Source organism: Schistocerca nitens, chromosome 1 (genome assembly GCF_023898315.1).
Source record: "Schistocerca nitens isolate TAMUIC-IGC-003100 chromosome 1, iqSchNite1.1, whole genome shotgun sequence".
NCBI classification, from domain to species: Eukaryota; Metazoa; Arthropoda; class Insecta; order Orthoptera; family Acrididae; genus Schistocerca; species Schistocerca nitens.
In genome coordinates this window covers 589,903,237-589,920,093 of record NC_064614.1, presented here as the reverse complement: position 1 = coordinate 589,920,093, position 16,857 = coordinate 589,903,237, and the positions used below count along the sequence as shown (strand labels likewise).

Below are 16,857 nucleotides of genomic sequence, written 5' to 3'. Positions count from 1 at the left end.
CGTCGTCCTCCCGAATGCGAGTCCAGTGTACCTCAAATGGTTTTCGGTACACTCGTGATCTACTAACAACGCGTACAACTCCTTAATCCGGTGGGCTTTTTCATGCTTCGAGCTGGCAACTGTGATTTTCCAATGTTTCATGTTAATCTCTGTGCCATGCAGTGAGTGAGTGTGTGTGTGTGTGTGTGTGTGTGTGTGTGTGTGTGACAGAAGACTGTCGGATGTCAATGTTACTTTGTGAACGGTACGCATACACACAGTCAGCGGATATGTAAATAATTTAGAATTTCAGTTCTCTGTGACAGGCAAAACGACCAGCAAAGTGCATTAGTGTTGTTACCACTCTTTGTGGAATATATAAGGAGAGTGAACAGCGTCAAATGTCGAGTTATCACTGAAGGCACGTAGATGCTGCGTACCTCAGTGAGACAACGTTATCAGCATCTGACAGCTTGAATGGGACTTCACTGTGTCTCCCCATATGGGAGGATGGTCGATCGTGCAATATCCTGATTTGTGGGGTATTCGGGTGTCACAAAATGCCCGATGTTTGAATGCACGAGAACGTTAAGACACGTGTAGGTATACTTCTCAAGGTTCCAGTCGACCACTGTACCCACCACAAGGAAGGACCGCCATACTGTGCACCTGTCACATCTAAACCCCTTCACATCTGCGCCTGCCACTACAGACCAAGTAATGGATTCGACTCCCTGCAACATTCTGTATCATTCCGCATCACTAGTAGTAGACTAGCAACAGCTGAATTAGGGAATTGTCGCCCCATGCGTAAGATGCTGTTGATATTACAACAAGCTGTTGAGTTTGGAGCGGTGGCGTCGCACTGTGTTCAGTAATGAACCCCTGATGACCATCGTTGGTGACTTAGTGAGAGGTCTCAATTTTTGTCCACTATTATGGGGAGGCACAATGGTGTTACGGCTGGCGTCATGGTATGGCAAGTCGTATGACTTCAGGTCACGGCTGTTAAGCTACTGAGGGAACTCTTGACAGCACAACTGTGCGTCACAGGTACCCCGCGTCCTCACCTGTTACCTTTCACGCGACGGTATCGTGATGCCATTTTTCAACAGGACAGTGCTCGTTCACACGCGGCGTGTGTCTCCGTGAACTGTCTACGTGATTTTGAGGTGCTCCGGGGCCAGCAAAATCCACATGGCAGTCACCGATAGAACTTGTGTTGGAGCAGTTCTGACGTCAACTCCGCCCCAGTGTCAGCATTCAGTATATCAATGATCAATTATAAAAACTGTGGGTCAGCTAGCCTCAGGGAAATATGCAACGGCTTTATGACACGCTTCCCAACGGAATCAATGTATGCATCCAGGACATAGATGCAACGATATACTGGTAACTGGACACACTACTTTGTTCTACGTAAATCTGTCTCGACTTTGTAATCACGAAACAACAACAAACACCTTCTCAACCGATAAAGTTTAATTTCGTTTCTTCCTCCCCTTTTGGATGCCTCACTTTTTTGTCATAAGTGCGGGCGTCGAAGAGGTCTGGATTTTACGAGGAGTAAACCGTCAGTCAATAAGAGCTCTGGATGCATCTGAGGAGTAACTTAACAGGTCTACCTATGAAATTAGTCGATGTGGCAGGAGCACATTCACTTCTCTCTCTCTCATAGCAGCTATCTGTTCAGGGTCACTTCACTTCATGACTACTCTTCGAATATGACATAAGGATTGGCCCGGCCTTGAACATTTCTCTACATGGCTTTGGTGTGTTCGTACTGTGACCGGCCGACAGTAAGAGGAAATTACAGCCGTTATATACACTGAGCACATGTAGCTTTGTATGTTTTGATGAAGATAATCTTTTGGGTAAAATATTCCACAGCTAAAATAGCGTCCCGGCCACTCACACCTCCGGGAGCGCACTACTCCGGAGGATGTAAACAGGAGAGGAGAGGAAAAATATATAAATAAAAAGAAATTACTGTTTGGCAGGTCAGAGGGTGAAGTTTTAGATTCCTTAACCGGGTTGGTATGTTAGAGAATCTGAAGAGAGAACAGGTTTCAATTAGAATGGGAAATCAGTAAGTTGTGTGGCAGAAAGAACACGATTTCTGGTCATATGTATAAAGGGTTATCAACACACAATCAAACAGGGATTAGCCATTAGTAAGTCTAATAATGAATTTAGGTTAGGTTAGTAACAGAACAGAAATGCACGTGAACTACTATGAACTGGACAGTGGACGTATTACCGTAGCCAAGTCAGCCAAAATTCTACACTCTATCACAGAAACATAAGTACATTGTTGTCCATTACAATTCCAACACTGTGGAGAACAGCAAATAACAAAACTTTACTTATTCTGCGCGCACAATATGATAAAAATACATGATTTAATTCGTTGGTGATTTGGAGGCATATAAGGTGCGAAATTTAGTCCACAGAGGAGCCACCTCTGGCAGCAAAAGCTGCTGTAACCCAGCCAGGAGTCGAGCCGAACTGCCTTGGATGAATGATCTGTTACATCATTCCATGCTGCTTCAGTTCTATGTCCCAGTTCATCATCATACGCAATGGATGGTGGAAGACATCGTGCCGGTCTCTTGGCAAACCAAGACCTGATGTTTTCAATAAGTCAATCTAAAACCGTGTATATCGGGGAAGCTCAGGGCAGCACGCGGTCCTAAAACTGTCGAAAGAGAACGTCACGGAGACCTCACAGATACGGTACATCCACTCCCCAAGAGAACCAGATAATTGTTGATGTTGCTGAGCAAGTCATACAATAATTTTTAAATGAACACTCCGCCATTTGACTGTATTGTTTTCTACTTAATTACGACCCAGATTTCGGCCTGTTGTGATATTTTCAAGTGACTGAGTTTATGTCATTAACATATATTGCAGGACATCAAGCTCAAAATTGGTCATAAATTAAAAAAAAATATTGTTCGAACAGTCCACGAGTGTACTGCCGGTCCTTAGTGTCCAACGGGCACAATATTTCGATGATCAGGCATGTCGCCATCGTCAGGTGCGCTGACGAACTGAGCTCCTGAGGGCGGGAGGCCGCGCAAGGGCGGTCGCTGAGACGCTGACGTCGGCGTCTGCGTCTGTAGTGGCGACGGTGTAATTGCCTCGTCCGCCCTGGTCGCCCGTTCGTTTTCTTTGCTGAGCGTCTTTTTAATTAGAATCAATGCTGGTTCCCATGCCTTGCTGAGGTTGTAGCCGCAATCGCGGTTGATGAGTCCGTCCCTGGTACGAATTTCGATAGCCTCTCTAGCGACGCTGTCCCAGTATTTAAATGTTTGTACCAAGACCCCGGTATGTTGGCACTCCATTTCGCGATTTTCAGACAAACAGTGCTCTGCGACCGCCGACTTGTTGGGGTACGTAAGTCGCGTGTGTGTCTGATGTTCTCGGCAACTATCTTCAATTGTGCGCAGTGTCTGTCCGATGTAAGTCTTCTCACGTTGACACGGACTCTGGTATATGCCGGCGTTCCGCAAACCGAGATCGTCTTTGACACTTCCCAATAATGCTCGTGTTTCACTGGGTGGACAAAAAACAGTTCCTACTCGGTGTTTCCTCAATATTCGTCCCATTTTCCCCGATGACTTCTTCGGCGCCAGTGTTTTTAGCACCCCACTCCTGTTGCAAAATACTGACACGGATCATTTACAGACAAATGGAGAAACTGCTAAATGCTGACCTCAGGGAAGATAAGTTTGCGTTCCAGAGAAATATAGGAACACACCCTTAATATAGATGGACTTAGCTTTAAAGGCAGATTGTAGAAAATAAAACCTACGTTCGTAGATTGACCAGAACACATTCTTCGAAATTCTAAAGGTAGAAGGGATAACATACAGAGTGGAAGGTTCTCTACAAAGTGTACTGCAGACATGAAAAAGAAGCAGTAGTTCAGAAGGGAATGAGACAGGGTCCTTATTCAATCTCTGCATTGAAGAAGCAGTAAAAGAAATCAACGACAAATTTGGAAACTGAATTAAAATTCAAGGTTTGCCGAGGACCAATTTTTCACAGATAGCAAAAGACTTGGAATATCAGCCAAAAAGTGTGTATAGCGCCTTGAACAGATGTAAACCTAACAACGACACATAACAATGGTAATGGAATGTAGTCGAATTAAATCAAACGATGTTGACAAAATTAGTGTAGGACATGAGTCACTTAAAAGTAAAAGGCGAGTTTTGCTATTTTTGGCCGCAAACTAGGTGGCTGCAGCAAAGAAAATGTAGGATGCAAACTTGCCGTAGCAAGAAGCCAAGATAGATCCCACGAGGGGTGTCTGCAGCAACTACTAATTAATAAAAAATAAAGGAACGTGCAGATCCTCTCGTGTTCCATTACAAGCATACTGTCAATGGTGAGCGACACGGGAAGTCGACTTGTGAAACGGTTTCATGACGTGCTCAAGTTATGACGTATGACGAAACCCGGATGTAACAGTACGGTGGCTGAACGAAGCGGAGTCAGTACATAGAGAGTTCCGACAGTCAACTTGTCACGCGAAATTGCCGCCACTTTATTCTCTATGCAGTATTTGGAGTTTTAGACATATGTCAATGGCCATAATGAAGCTGGAATTTAAACCTTTCATGGATTGGATTTGCTGTGAAAGAGAAACAGGAAAAAATAAATGTCCAGTAGCTTTAACAGAATTCCTAAAAATTTGGAACAATGATTTTAGATGTTACTTAACCTCAACAAAATAACTTCGATAGTAGCTATAATAGCTTAAAATTTACGCTAGATCTTAATGTGACTTTAACGGTTGACTCTGAAGACAGAGTGTATATTTCGAAATGTGAATTGGTTCTAAGAAAGCTAGTTTTGTTGGATGGACAGTTACGTATAGTGTTGCCTGTGGTCCTTAAGGCTATGCGACATTACTTTCTAGCATACAGAACAAGACTGTAACTCAAAATTACTTGCCACTGTTTCTAAAATAAATTATTATAAAATTAACAACGATTAAAATAAGCAGACAGAGAACCAACTCGAGACGGTAATGTCTTAGACCTCCTGGCAACAAACAGACTTGAACTTATCGAATAAGTTAACGTAGAGGAAGGTATCAGTGGTCATAAGGCTGTGACAACATCTATGACGACGGGTCTTACAAGGAATGTTAAGAAAGGTGGGAGGGTGTATTTGCTCAGCAAGGGTCACAGTATACAAATTTCAGACTATCTCAGCAGTCAGCGTCAAATATTCGGCGACTTGGACGAAGGTGTGGAGAACAAATGGAAAAAATCAAATGCATCGTTCAATATGCCCTAGACAATTTTGTTCCGAATAAGGTTTTAAGGGCTGGAAAAGATCCACCATGGTTTAATAGCCGTGTTAGAAAAACGCTACGTTAACAAAGAGCACTTCATCTCAGATTCAAGAGAAGTAAAAACCTAGCCGACAAACAAAAGTTGAACGAAGCGAAAATGAACGTAAGGAGAGCAATGAGAGAGAAGCGTTCAATGATTTTGAAAGTAAGACGTTGTCAACCGACCTGAGTAAAAACCCTTAAGAGATTTTGGTCGTATGGAAAATCAGTAAATGGGTCAAAATCATCTATTAATTTTCTCAGCGACCACACCGGCACCGAAACGGAAGATAATAGAGAGAAGGCCGAAATACTGAATCCCGTCTTCCGAAGTTGTTTTACCGCGGAAGATCGTAACACAGACACTCCTTTCAACCATCGTGCGAACATCGAAATGGCAGATATTGAGTTAACCGATCGCGGAATTGAAAAGCAGCTACAATCGCTCAGTAGTGGAAAGGATTCAGGACCACATGAGATACCTATAACATTCTATAAAGATTATGCGAAAGACCTTGCTCCCTTCTAGCACAGATTTATCGTAGATCGCTTGAGCAACGAAAGGTACCTAACGACTGGAAAAAAGCGCAGGTCATTCCCATTTTTAAGAAAGGCCGTTAAGACAGATTCACACAATTATAGACCTATATCGTTGACGTCAATCTGTTGTAGAATTATGGAACATGTTTTATGCTCAAGAATTATGACGTTCTTGGAAAATGAACATCTCCTCTATAAAAAATCAACATGGATTCCGCAGAGTTCCTGCGAAACTCGGCTCGCTCTGTTCCTCCTTGAGACCCACAGCGCAGTGGACAACGGCGCTCAGGTTGATGCCGTGTTTCTTGATTTCAGTAAGGCATTTGACACCGTCCCGCATTGCCGTCTAATGAAAAAAATACGAGCTTACGGAGTATCAGAGCAGTTCTGCGATTGGATTCACGACTTTCTTGCCGCTAGAACTCAACACGTCGCTCTTAACGGAACTAAATCGACAGATGTAACGGTAATATCCGGAGTACCACAGGGAAGTGTGATAGGACCGTTGCTGTTCACAATATATATAAATGAGCTAGAAAGCGTCGGATGCTCTTTAAGGCTATTCGCAGAGGGTGCAGTTATTTATACCAAAGTAGCTATGCCACAAGATAGTAAGAATCTGCAGAACGACCTGCGGAGAACTGATGAATGGTGCAGACTCTGGAAGTTTACCCTGAACGTTAAAAAAAGAAAAAAAGTAACATATTGCGCATACATAGGAAGAGAAATCCACTACTGTACAGCTACACATATGACAAACAGCTGGAGCCAGCGTCTGCCGTAAAATATCTAGGTGTAACTATCCAGAGCGACCTGAAGTGGAATGGCCATAGATAGTGGGAAAAGCAGACACTGGACTCAGATTAATCGGAAGAATCTCGAGGAAATGTATCTCAGCCACGAAAGAAGTGGCTTATAAGGCGCTTGTTCGCCCGATTCTTGACTGTTGTTCATCTATCTGGGATCCTTATCAGGTAGGACTGATAGAGGAGATAGAGAAGATCCAACGAAGAGCGGCGCGTTTCGTCATGGAATCGTTTAGCTGGCGAGAGAGGGTTACGGATATGCTAACAAACTCCACTGGCAGACGTTACGAGAGAGGCGTTGTGCATCACGGAGGGATTTACTATTGAAGTTTCGGGACAGCACTTTTCAGGAGTAGTCCGGCAACACATTACTTCCCCCCACATACATGTCGCGTATTGACCATGAGGAGAAAATTCGAGAAATTGGAGCCAGTACGGAGGTTTACCGACAATCATTCTTCCCACGCTCTATTCGCGAGTGGAACAGGGTTGGAGTAGTGGTACCGAAAGTACCCTCCGCCACACACCATTAGGTGGCTTGCGGAGTATGATGTAGATGTAGACTAAAATAATGTGCTCGCCATTCTGTTAAAGTCTCTATAAGCAACTGCAGTTTTTCAACGTTTTCAAATTAATGACCAATGTCCTTCAAGTGCGTATTTCAAATTTAAATTCATGACTACGCTGAACAAGCAACTACATAATTTTTCATGACTTTCGGGAGATTGCCTTTTTCTAATACAAGGAACATGCTTCAATTAATGCTTACGTACATAGTGTAAAATCTTACTAAAATGATACATCTTGAAGGAAGGATGTAACAGCATGCAAAACAGCAGAAGAAAGAACGAAACGAAAATAAACATACAGGTTGGTGAGATCAGAGGCATAAATAGCAAACAAAAGTCCATAAGACACATTATAATAATGCTACAAAATACCTAATAATCAAACACAGTATTGCGCGAAGTAATTTACAGAACAGAGCATTGTAGCGTACAGATAATTTAAGGCCTCTGAGGAAGGATCAGTTTTCATAAACTAAACTATATGGCCTACGCCTCTTAATAGGTTTTAATCCGTTAGTAATTCTAAAATTCGATAGAGTGAACGACCCACAACGCAGTGGAATTGTCAATGAATGGTTATTAGACCGATAAACTTTCGCTCATGTGTGTTCAATATCCCGTTTTTTTTTTTTTTTTTTTTGTTACAACGACACAGATCATAAGTTTTATGTCAAGAAGACTTACACGTATTCATAATGGGGATGTTTCAGCCACGCATGTGTGTGATCTGAATCTTTACTATCGTATGCAGAAGAACAAATCAGTTTTTACCAATAAGAATCCTGATATTGCTGTCTGCCAACTATTTTCGACCGTTTCTGAGCAATGTCCTCTTACATCTATACACCACATGCCACCTCACTCAGTGATTCTCTAAGTTTCGGCGGAGAGAATATACATAGTTTTTCGAGTGTCCGTCTGGGACAATTATTTCATTCCCGATATTTTGGTTGGCAACCTTCCAATCATTATTAAAGCGATTTGGTGGCTCTTCTGAGTGTGAAAACGTGCCTACTGTGTGGCGAGGAGTACTCTGTTGATGACCATTTCCCTTCTTTCTTGTTTACATGAATGTTGCGAGGAATGAACTGCCGACAAATTTCAATATGAGCTTTAATTTCTCCTATTTTACAGACATGGTCATTTCCTGAAATATATGTAAGTGGTATTAATATGTTACCCGAGTCTTCTTGCAAAATGGGTTCTCGGAATCTTAGCAATAAACGAATCCACCATGACGCTCTTGCACTTAACAAAATAAACAGCTGACTGAACGCACTGCTCTTCTTGGGATCACCTGTATCTCTTCTGTTACTCCTACCCAGCAAGAGAGCCAGGCAGAGCAATATTCAAGAATAGGTTGAACTAACGTTTTGTAAGCCACCTTTTTCTTGTGTGAATTAAATTTTTTGCAACTGGTCTCAATCTGGCATCTGACTTTCCTACAACTGGCTCTGTACAGCTCTGTGTGCATTCTCCTACACATTTTACTGTTGTCATAGTTTCCAGTGATTGCCTATAGTGTAATCAAGCAATAATGTGCCGTTCTACTTATTTCTTCACGCTAGGACAAATTACAGTAAATGGGTGAATGAAAACACTTAATGCGAAGGACAGGTTAACATGAAATAATATTGCGATCCCGACAAAATACTGACTAATTTCAAACATGTTTAATCCTTAAACACTAAACAAAAATCGATTAATACGAATAACTGGCGCTTCTCGGACGATCAAAAGATGGCACTCAGATTAACTGACTGATTTTTCCGTTGCACCGAACAAAATAACGGTGGCTGCTGTGATATGCTTTGGGTACCAGTCAAAACACTAATCAATTTTCGAACTCAGTCGCACATGAATAGAATGAAAACCTACTGCTTAAAGCAGCCGATGAAAACCTAAAGCCGAATAAGAATAACTGTAAAGAATTGGGAACTGCTACCTATACGCTGTCTACCATAATTAAAAACAGAGATCCAACAACGGCAACGTTTGATCGCAGTATGTTCTAACCAGAGAGAAGACGTCCGAGTACAGCTTAACACGAAGAGGCAGTGACAGTGTTGCTCGTTTGGTTCAAACAACCTAGACCTACAGGAGCTGGCAGAAAAACTGGCGGTTTTAATTAGTGTTTAATGGAATAGCATTATTGGCAACACTGAAAGTTTGTCATATATTTCCAATAGGTACACCATTTACTGAGATGAAGCGCTGGAGCGGGCCTGAACGAGCTGTGGCTGTGAAGGCCTGTTGCAAATATGATGACTGTGTTGCTGGTGCTATAACGGAATAACGTCGTCATTTTAACCTTAGTCGGATAAATCACTCTAATCTAAAGGCCGTAAATTCAACTTTATACCTAGGAATTACAGGTACGAACAATTTAAATTGGAAAGAACACACTGAAAATGTTGTGACGAAGGCAAACCAAAGACTGTGTTTTATTGGCAGAAAACTTAGTAAATGTAACAGATCTACTAAAGAGACTGCCTACACTACGCTTGTCCATCTTCTTTTGTAATACTGCTAAGCGGTCTGGGTTCCTTACCGGATAGAATTTACGGAGTACAGCAAAAAAGTTCAAAGAGCACCAGCACGTTTCATATTACCACGAAATGGGGGAGAGTGTGTTACGGGCATGGTACAGAATTTGGGATGGACGCCATTAAAACAAAGGCGTTTTTCGTCGTGGCGGAATCTTCAAATGGTTCAAATGATTCTGAGCACTATGGGACTCAACATCTGAGGTCATCAGTCCCCTAGAACTTAGAACTATTTAAACTTAACTAACCTAAGGACATCACACACATTCATGCCCGAGGCAGGATTCGAACCTACGACTGTAGCGGTCGCGCGGTTCCAGATTGTAGCGCCTAGAACCGCTCAGCCACCAGGGCCGGCGCGGAATCTTCTGACGAAATTTCAATCACCAACTTTCTCCTCAGAATGCCAAAATATTTTGTTCACGGAGAAAACGATCGTCATAACAAAATAAGGAAAATCAGAGCTCGCACGGAAAGATATAGGTGTTTGTTTTTTCCGTGCGCTGTTCGAGAGTTGAATAATGGAGAACTACTGTGAAGGTGGTTCGATGAGCCCTCTGCCAGGCACTTACGAGTGATTTGCAGAGTATCCCCCTGGTCGTAAAAACCGAAAAAATCAAATTAAATTTTAATTGTTAATCCAGATATTTATAAACTATTTATTTATTCAAGTATCTTTCTCATTTCCTGTAAGCTTCTTTCGCATTTTTTGGCGATCAACTAGAATGTACCGAACTACAATCTGTGGTAACGGTATCTACTCCCTTAAAAATGTACGAACACTATCACTGTAATAAAATTGAATTCATAATTTCGATACTTTTTTTTATACAGGAAGTGTTTAAATTCGCAATAACTGATGACGCCTGTGCTGCTATGTAGCTCACATTCTTGCTTCCTAACGCCACTTGTTTTACAACCGTGTAAAGCACTGCACAAAGCCTGAAATTCCACTACTGAAATCAATTCCCCTTTCACATCCAATCAAATAGAAAGACGATTTATCCATCATCAGTGTATTGGATGCATTACATAATGTGGCACTTTGCATGGAATTTGGCGAAGCCACAGGGCGGGATTCTCCACAGACAGCCTACCACGTAGTTTGGCGCCTCGAGAATCAACACATATTGAAACTGACCTATGACCCTCTCAATAACAGATGTGTGTGGGGGGGGGGGGGGGGAGGGTTCTATGCCCAGCTTTTGAAAATATTGTAATTCAGTCTGGCACTTTTTACTTTAAGATACTGAAAAAAACATTGTTTATAATAAAGTCTCTACCAGATTTAATAAATATTTTAAATTTTGCAGTTAAACTTAATCTCAAGTTTTTAAGTCTTTGGTAGTAAATGTGATTTTACACAATGACTGTCACATTCAATATTTTCTAGTTGAGGACCCGATTTAAGTCGAGAAGTATGTTGTGAGTAAAAACCAACAACTACTAACGAAATCTGAACTCTAACTTTTTTTCGGTGGGCATACAGTCAACAGCACCACCCCCCCCCCCCCCCTGTGTTTATATATGCTACTGAAAATGTACTGGTGTTGCTAGGGTCTGAAATTCCTGTCCCCAATACACCTGAAAAATTTTGATCATGAAAGGTGTGCATACTTATTTATATGCGCATTCACGTATTTAAATGAACATAAATATGGGCGACGTGAAACACGCAGTAGAAAATTTGACGCTGAAAAATACAATGCCAAAAACATAAGACTGGTTTTTCCCGAAAATATAATATGCTGCATATACACACAGAGTAAATTTCAAAATGGAATTTAAATACTGTGCCGCAATAGAATTTGCCGAGATCGAAAACACATTATCGTTTAGTGCGGAAAAAATATTCCAATCCCCTCAGTTTCGCATTAAAAGTTTTCTCTGTATTTACTTCATGCTGACACTTAACTACCAGACCCATTTCTATAGTGTTAATTATCTTGTAAATAGTAGTTTCAGTACGTGTGCCAATTATCTGTAACTCATTTCCGGAATGACATTTAATTGCGCCATTTTCTAAGAAGTTGTTACGAATTACTTTTCTGTCACTCTGTCACATATTAAGCTTTCACGCACTGAAACGTCCGAACTTCGTGTAAGTATAAAGTGTGAATAACATTTCTCTCGCAAACAATTGTCAGAGTGGGTAAACATAAAAAGAGACCAGTGCCTCCCACGCAGCCCTCCAGTGTTCTTCGAAAACCCTAAAAATAACTTGTCAGGTGGCGAGCATTTACAAGTCCTAACGCTGTCTCGTTTCTTTGTCTCTTGCGTTCTACGTGCATTTCAGGAAGCAAGTGCTGCGTCAAGTAAAGACCAGCTCTTTAAATGACATGGAATGCACTACACCAAGAAACACAAAAACTGACTATTAGAAAGAATACAAGGCCGCTAGAAGGCTACAATATAATCTTTCAATTAGTGTCTATAGCCAAGACCCAGTAGATGCCAACACTACTGAAACTTTTAATTCAGTAAATAAAATCACAGCGTAACTTCCGGACAGTCAAACCTTTCTTAAAATATTTACAAGCTTCCAAGTACAAAATGTCTCCCCCCCCCCCACACACACATGCGCGCGCACATTCGCTCACTGATACAACCTTCTCCAATTTAACATACCCCCGGCTTTTGTTTCACTTAAGACTGCGATACTACGAAAGTACATCCAAAGAATTTTCTTGTTCCGTATGGGGAAAGGGTTCCGACAAACGCAATCTACAGGGGATATGGTTGACAGTAGACAAATGGTGACTCACTCGTCAAACAATTGTGCTCCGCCAACGTTAGGGGACAAAGACAGCTTTTTTATATTATGCACATATATAAATAGCTACAAGTAAAATAAAAGTGATAGATGGTGTACGAAAACACAAGTTTTATCGCTTTGGTGCTGGTTTGTCACAAAGGCCGTTTCGCGCTGTTAAACGTGAGCCTAATTCTGATTCAGACAACTACGAAGAATTTGTCGCGAACTGATTCATTCGGCAGCAGTGCGTGTTTTAATGAAACTTTTTTTTTAAAAACAAAAAATGTATCTTCTCCGCATTCCTAGTAGTGAAAATTAACATAGTACATCTTGTTGGTCACATCCAATGTGTATAAAAATGCGGGGATTGTATAACCTGATGCTGATGATGTGGATGATGAGCAGACGAAGATCGCGGGCGGCTGCGAGCTTGCAGTGCGGCATGGTGGTGATGTTCTGCTCGCATGCTGCTGGCGCGGTTCCTATGATGCTGCTGTTGGTGTTGCTGCTCTGGCTGATTGTGGTGGTGGTGGTTGTTACGCTGCCTTTTGCTCGCTCTGCTGCCTCCCACAGCCGAAACAGCGTTATTTGATATCACTACCGTAGTCGAAAGTGCTGCGTTGCGTGAGGACGATGATCTTTTACTGCCGCTGCGGCGGAACAAGCGCAGCATCTGATTCTTGAGGGTGGCGGCGAGTGGCATTTCAGTGTGCATGCCTTGGTTTCAGACACGTATCTCAGGCGCAAAAACGCGCGCACACACGCACCACACACACAAACACACACCACGAACATACGCAACCCACTACTGAGCGAGTGCACAGATTGCCTCTAGTGCACCATGCTGCTCAGCCCGACACTACCAGAGAAAGTGTGTTAGCCGCTTCGCCGTCACGGCCCCTTGTCTGACAGAAGCTTCTGCTGGTTCCGCTATTGGCCGCGAGGTAGCACACCTTTCTTGGGTGGCGTCGCTTGCTGCAGCGCTCTAAGTTAATTCCGAGCAGTCACACGTTTCGCGGTGTGAACTGGGTGATGTTCTTATTTTAGTTTAAAATTATTTGCGCGAATTCCATGAGACAATAGCGAAATCTACTAAGCGCAACCTAAAATGGAAACGAGATGTTAGTACTTGTGTAAACATCACAAAGAAATATTCACGTTCGCTTCTTGTATAGCCAAATGTCCATTTCACGCAATTAGTGAAGCTTGATTCATGTGACACACACATTTGTTCCAAAATAATTGCTACTCTCAACTTAACGCTTGGCGGTGTATAGGTTCTGTGTAGCCACAACAATTAACTGCAGTGAATACCAGAATTTAAGACACTGACAGTGTGCCAATAAAATGACTAACCTGGGTGAAATTTTATGTAAGATGTAGCAAGGTGAGCACACACTCAATTGAGAAATTAAAATTGAAAATGGTTATCACATAAATTTGGTTATTTTTTAAACGTATGGATATCAGGGGCAAAACTGGCTCAGTTTACAAGCAAAAAAACAGTATGCTTACAACATATTCAACATCTGGCATCTTACATTCGTTAAACTCAGTTGTGATGGTTCATAAAATACTGAAGTTTTTTTTTAATAATAAGGGAGAGATGAAATCTGAGTATACAAATGTTGGCAAACAGAAGTTCACACTAGGTGCAGGCCCACGATCTGAACTCGCAAAATACCAAAAAGACTGAAGTGTGCAGATCAATTACTTGTGGATGCAAATAGCATTTCTTTTCTCCTGTGAAAGGCCATATGTTGCCTTTTAAGCTGAACCATTACTGCAATATGCAAGTTGAAATCAATTTTAAAAATCAAAGAAAAGGCTAAATTAAGCAAAAAATAACATTGAAATTTGTCATCAGATAAAATGATTTTTTCTTGTTCCTATGTACAGAGCAACAAAAGGAAGCTAATGAGATTTGACAATTCACGTGCATACAGACTCTCAGGTGGTGCACTTCGTTTTGCAGAGACTATTGTCGAACCGAGTATAGTTTGTTACACAAGTGACATAATGCCACACTGTACACAAAATTAGATTCCAATGGTGGTATCTGGATCAAATATCATGCTATTATGCGAATCATATTTTAAGCAGCTATCCTGACCTATTTCACTGCAGGGAGAGTTCAGCTATAGCCTTGGACAGCACGTTCCCCAGATGTTTCACCCACTGAAAATGCTCAATCATGGATAGCTGAGGGACTGGTGTGTCATCACTTGCCAGTAATTACAACTAACTGCAGCTTGGAGCTGAAGTAGCATGGAATGACATATCCATATACGTCATCCAAGCTCAGTTTGCTCTGATCCTCAGCCATGTTAAATACACTGTCACTGAAAAGAGTTGGCAGTTTTGTGTAATAAATTTTGCACCCTGTACAACCACAAATATAATCCTGTGATCATACTATACTGTATACTCACAATATGTAAAATCACATTATTTGCTATCGTTCCTGGTGTCGCAAGCAGTGTAATAAAGTATTCCACTACATTAATTATATATAAACAATCTTTATGTCAAGATTTATTCTGAAGCTAGTAAGGAACTTCTCATACTTTCCACAGTGGCTCTTAAGTGGAAATTTAACAGATGCTCACTGAGATTATCACAAAATCTAGGCCACCTTTCGTAATAATGCTAGCCACTGACTCCAACAAAGTGTTACAGAACCTAACTAATATGGTTGCCCCAAAATCTTAGGAACAGTCCTGTGGCTAACAATATCTATATATAAATAGTAAAACTTGGCTTTCCAACTGTAGCATATTGTATGTGTTAATAAATTTACTTCAACCATTTTTTTTCCAAATACAAGATTCATAAACACAGACCAGAATTAGGCTATTCAATGACAACCATCATAGCACGAAGGTCCGAAGTGGAATATAATGATTTTACTTACAGTTTTTAACAGTGTTTCTGCAGAACCTTACACTGCTAGAAAAGTATTCTGGCAAAATATTGATTTAGCTGGAAAAACCAGGAAGATTATACACTACCAAAACACATTTGAAAGAGTACATTTTATGTACCTCAAACTTTGTATCGTTGGTGTTCACCAGTCATGTAAAATTTTGTAAAAGACATAGTCACCTTTGACTGTAAATGTGATCTATTTTCACTATTACAATTTTGCCCTATACCCACATCAAATGGTGTACCTGTGCATGTCAGAAAATTATTACATTTTGGCATGTGCTAAAGCACATTTATTGCCACTTGATAACCGCCAAACTGCTTGAACTTCAATCGTGCAAATAAATAACTTTTTTACTCAAAGGTGACTATGACATCTTACAAAATACAACAAGCTGTTAGCTGCCATCCCCAGCTTTGGTTACATTAAGTAAACCATGATTAATCCAGGCAATTGTTATTATGTTACAAAACACCTACTCTCTCATGATATTTACAGTCAACAACATGCAATTACAGAATGAAATTTTCAGTCTGCAGCAGAGTGTGCATTGATATAAAACTTCCTGGCAGATTAAAACTGTGCACTGGACCGAGACTCGAACTCGGGACCTTTGCCTTTCGCAGGTTAGTGCTCTACCAATTCAGCAACCCCAGCACGACTCACAGCCCGTTTTCACAGCTTTACTTCTGCCAGTACCTCGTCTCCTACCTTCCAAACTTTACAGAAGCTCTCCTGCGAACCTTGCAGAACTAGCACTCCTGAAAGAAAGGATATTGCGGAGACATGGCTTAGCCACAGCCTGGGGGATGTTTCCAGAATGAGATTTTCACTCTGCAACAGAGTGTGCACTGATATGATACTTCCTGGCAGATTAAAACTGTGTGCCGGACTGAGACTCGAACTCAGGGCCTTTGCCTTTTGCAGGCAAGTGGTCTACCAACTGAGCTACCCAAGCACGACTCATGCCCCGTCCTCTCACAGTTTTAATCTGCCAGGAATTTTCATAACAGGCAATTATTTGAGAGGAATAGTTACGAACATTAAGTGACTCCAAAACAGAGGAAACATCTACAAACCTACATTCATAACATTTGTACAGACAGAAACTTATTTTGAAAATGTCGACTGGAACATACTGTTTGGAATTTTGAAGTTTTCAGATATAATACAAGGAGTTATTTTTATTTTGGTAATTTGTACAGAAGCTGCACAGGAATTATAAAAGTCATAGGACGTGAAAAATGAAGGAAAATAAGTGTTTAATGTCTGTCAACAACAAGTCTAATAGAGGCGTGAGCACAAGCTCAGGATGGGGAAGGAAATCGGCAGTGTCCTTTCAAAGGAGCCATCCTGGAATTTGACAGGAGGGATTTCGGT

The 16,857-nt window shown here is 41.4% G+C and overlaps 1 protein-coding gene across 11 annotated transcripts in view; it reads right to left on the bottom strand.

Annotated features, from left to right (window-relative positions):
* Positions 1-16,857, bottom strand: part of LOC126255653 (serine/threonine-protein kinase MARK2) — a 301,860-nt gene that overhangs the window by 243,195 nt on the left and 41,808 nt on the right. For 4 of the 11 annotated variants that reach the window (XM_049955414.1, XM_049955415.1, XM_049955421.1 and 1 more), the window contains exon 1: positions 12,925-13,426. The exons of 2 other annotated variants lie outside the window; for them this stretch is intronic. In XM_049955414.1, coding sequence (XP_049811371.1) covers positions 12,925-13,263 — 339 coding nt within the window. In that variant the 5' untranslated portion in view covers positions 13,264-13,426. Of the gene's footprint in view, positions 1-12,924; positions 13,428-16,857 lie in introns of those variants that run through there. 5 more of the 11 variants (XM_049955416.1, XM_049955417.1, XM_049955423.1 and 2 more) reach the window with 2 other exon arrangements.